Source organism: Podarcis tiliguerta, assembly GCF_965153285.1.
Source record: "Podarcis tiliguerta genome assembly, chromosome: 2".
NCBI lineage: Eukaryota > Metazoa > Chordata > Lepidosauria > Squamata > Lacertidae > Podarcis > Podarcis tiliguerta.
The window spans coordinates 54,141,277-54,144,265 of record NC_139535.1 but is presented as its reverse complement, the minus strand read 5'-3'; the positions used below and the strand labels follow the sequence as shown (position 1 = coordinate 54,144,265).

Here is a 2,989-nt window from a genome sequence, read left to right as displayed (position 1 = left end):
ACAGTGGGCGGAAATGTGTGAGGGGGAGGAACAATCTCTAAAGATGGGTAACCGTTCGCAGATTTGGGAGAAAGCTACGGTAAGAACTGCAAATGGTGGTGGGTGAGTTCTGCCAGCACAAATGTAAGAACATAAGAACAGCTCTGCTGGTTCAGAGGAAAAGGCTCACCTTGACCAATATCTTGTTCTCACAGTGATTGACCAGGTAGAACATAGCCCTCATGGCTAGTAGCCAAGAATTGATCTAATGAAAGATGTGCAGGTGTGTAGGTCTGCCTATGAGACAGTTCATACTTGTGTGCATGTGAGAAATATGGCACACATATCTTGCACTGCTTTTTTTGATAGGCTTTACCTGTAACAAATCACATTTTTTAAAAGGATCCATTATTCAGTTCAACCTTTCCACTCTCTCCCTCCCTCCCCCTCCCCACCTCTTCTTAGATTTTTTGTAGATCCCTACAAACTCCCTTTGCTCTTCCCCATCTCTAATAGTGGTGACAGAACTGACTCAGTAGTGCTATGCTAAAAAAACAGCATGTTGTAGAGGAGATTTTCCCTTTGACACATGCCCTTGCCAAGCCTGGCATGCCACCGCCTTGATCAGAAGCAGTGCCGGTGGACAATGAAGGACCCCTTCTCATTGTAGGCCTGCCGGTCGATCCACACGTTCTGGAAAGAGTTGAGCGACGCCACAATGGAGCCACCCAACCAGGCAGAGAAGGTGCGGTTGGGGGAAGCCAGGATGCCCACCTTTTGGGATGGCTCCATCTTCTGCAGTTCCTTCTTAATCCTCTCGGAAAAGCCACGAAGCATGGTAGTTCCACCAGCCAGCAGCACATTGGCAAGCAGGTCCGCTTGTCGCTCTGGCTTGCATTTCCTGATGCTGGTTATAGCTTGGACATGAAGCCCCACCTCTGGGAAGCCCAGCATGGTCGGATTGAAGAGGATCTCTGAGCAGCGGAAGCGCTCACTGCCGATGGAGATAACCTGCCTGTCAGGGAGGGTGTAGTCCATGAGGTATTTCTTCTCATCAGCGTTCAGTTCAGCCTCATATTCCTCCGGGATATAGCAGCACTTCTCCTTGATCTGACATACCACCTCCATTTCATCCTTATGGAAAGGGTTCCCAGATTCTCCCATCAGCTTGGCCAGGTATTCCGTCAGGGCATTGCCTGCTATGTCCAGTCGGTAGGTGGCATGAGGTAAAATGTAGCCATCATGGACAGGAGCGGTGTAGGATGTCCCATAGCCAGAGCCAATCACCAGCCCGCCTGTCCGGCCGTAGGAATACACCGACAAAAGGGACTGATGAGCCACAAACATGGCTGGCACCTCAAAGTTCTCAAAGAGCAGCTCCGCCATTTTCTCACGGTTAGTCGTTGGGGACATGGGGGAATCAGTGACCAGCACAGCGAGCTCTTCAGGGCACACGCTGAGCTCTGTGTAGAAGACATGGTGCCACAGCATCTCTAGGGCATCCCAATCTGTCACGACACCATGGGTCATTACCTGGTGTGTGCTCACCTCTGCACGCCGCTGTGGGATGCCCTTCCCAATGTAGTACAATGGGCTTTCCTTGGTCCTGTACCTTGGCACCCCCACAACACTTGGCACAATGGATCTTGGCTTCTCATCCCCAGCCAGGCCGCTCTTGGTGTATCCAGTGCCTGTGTCTATAACAACGGCAGCATAGTCCTTGTACTTGTCTGATGGGCATGATGAAGAGTCTGACGGGAGGCCCTTTGAGCTCGGTCTGTGCCCTACAGGGCCAGGACTCTTGGACTTCTTAGAGTAGTGCATTGTGATGGGATCTTTCAGAGGCTATGTCCCTTTGTCCTGATGCTATCACAAGACCAGACAGTGGCCCAACTGCCTCAGAGGGAAAGAAAGAATCTTCCCATCAGTACAGAAGGCAGGCACCATGTTGCCATAACAATCACCTGTGATGTGGCCACAGCAGAATGACATCATAAGAATGAGGAATGAGATGAAACTGCTTTCATTCTAATAAAGATATTGAAATGAAACTGAACTGACACCCACTGAGACCTTACCACAATACTTGACATACGTCTATGGTTTCCATGATTGACATCCACTCTAGACACCGTGTGATATTTAATGGGTTTATCCTCATCAATTATTTCATAGAATCATAGAATTGTAGAGTTGGAAGGGACCATGAGAATCATCTAGTCCACCCCCTGCAATGCAAAAATATTTTGCCCATTGTGGGGCTCGAACCCACAACCCTGAGATTAAGAGTTTCCTGCTCTACTGACACAGCAAACTTCACAGAATGACAAAAGCAAACACATGTTGGCTAAGGAACTTGTTGCCTAAACTGACGTTTGATTCAGTTGTGGTGTGTGCAATAATCTTCTGTGCCTTCTCAATCTGAAGTTCATGTCAGCTGCTTTTATTATACCCTGACTGTGCCTTCCCCCTCCCCTTTTTGGGTCTGAATTTTAGGTATGGGACTAATAGTGCACTATTCGTCCATTGGGGTCTGGTGAGGACCCCAAAACCTCCTGCAATGATTTTGCAATGTTCTTTCCAGATAAAGTCGCTCAGAGGGAAAGGGAAGGAGATGGAGTCACACAGAGGCAGAAGGAGAACTATGCCATCTTGAATTGCTGTGAACTCTGCTCTCTTTTACCTCTGGCCTCAAACCCCCCCCCCCCCCGAATAAAAGACAGAACAAAAGATTCCCCCCTTTGGATTTAGCTGCCTGATCAGGACTGGAAAAGCGTTCCCCGAATGAGCTTGGCAGAGGCGGGAGCTGCAAATGCGATGTAAAAGGATGCAGCACAGACTGGATTAGTAATTTAAGTGAGTGTTGATGGGCACATGCAATTCTCGCTGGTGCACAGGGGACTGAATGTCCCCAACTCCATGGCAAACATGAAGGGTTTCATTTTCTGTTGACGCTCCTGAAAGAATGGGCACATTGTTCAGTTAGAGCACCAGTTCTCCACAGAAAGAC

General features: G+C 48.8%; 1 protein-coding gene across 1 annotated transcript; it reads right to left on the bottom strand.

The window, feature by feature from the left end:
• Positions 1 to 518: 518 nt before the first annotated feature.
• On the bottom strand, positions 519 to 1,944 carry LOC310671308 (actin, cytoplasmic-like). The gene has a single exon (XM_083427045.1). It carries the CDS (start codon positions 1,801 to 1,803, stop codon positions 604 to 606), a length of 1,200 nt encoding a protein of 399 aa, XP_083283171.1. The 5' UTR covers positions 1,804 to 1,944; the 3' UTR covers positions 519 to 603.
• Between the last annotated feature and the right edge of the window lie 1,045 nt (positions 1,945 to 2,989).

Coding starts and splice junctions, on each gene's coding strand:
- LOC310671308 (XM_083427045.1), bottom strand. CDS start 1,803: ATGCACTACTCTAAGAAGTCCAAGAGTCCTGGCCCTGTAGGGCACAGA.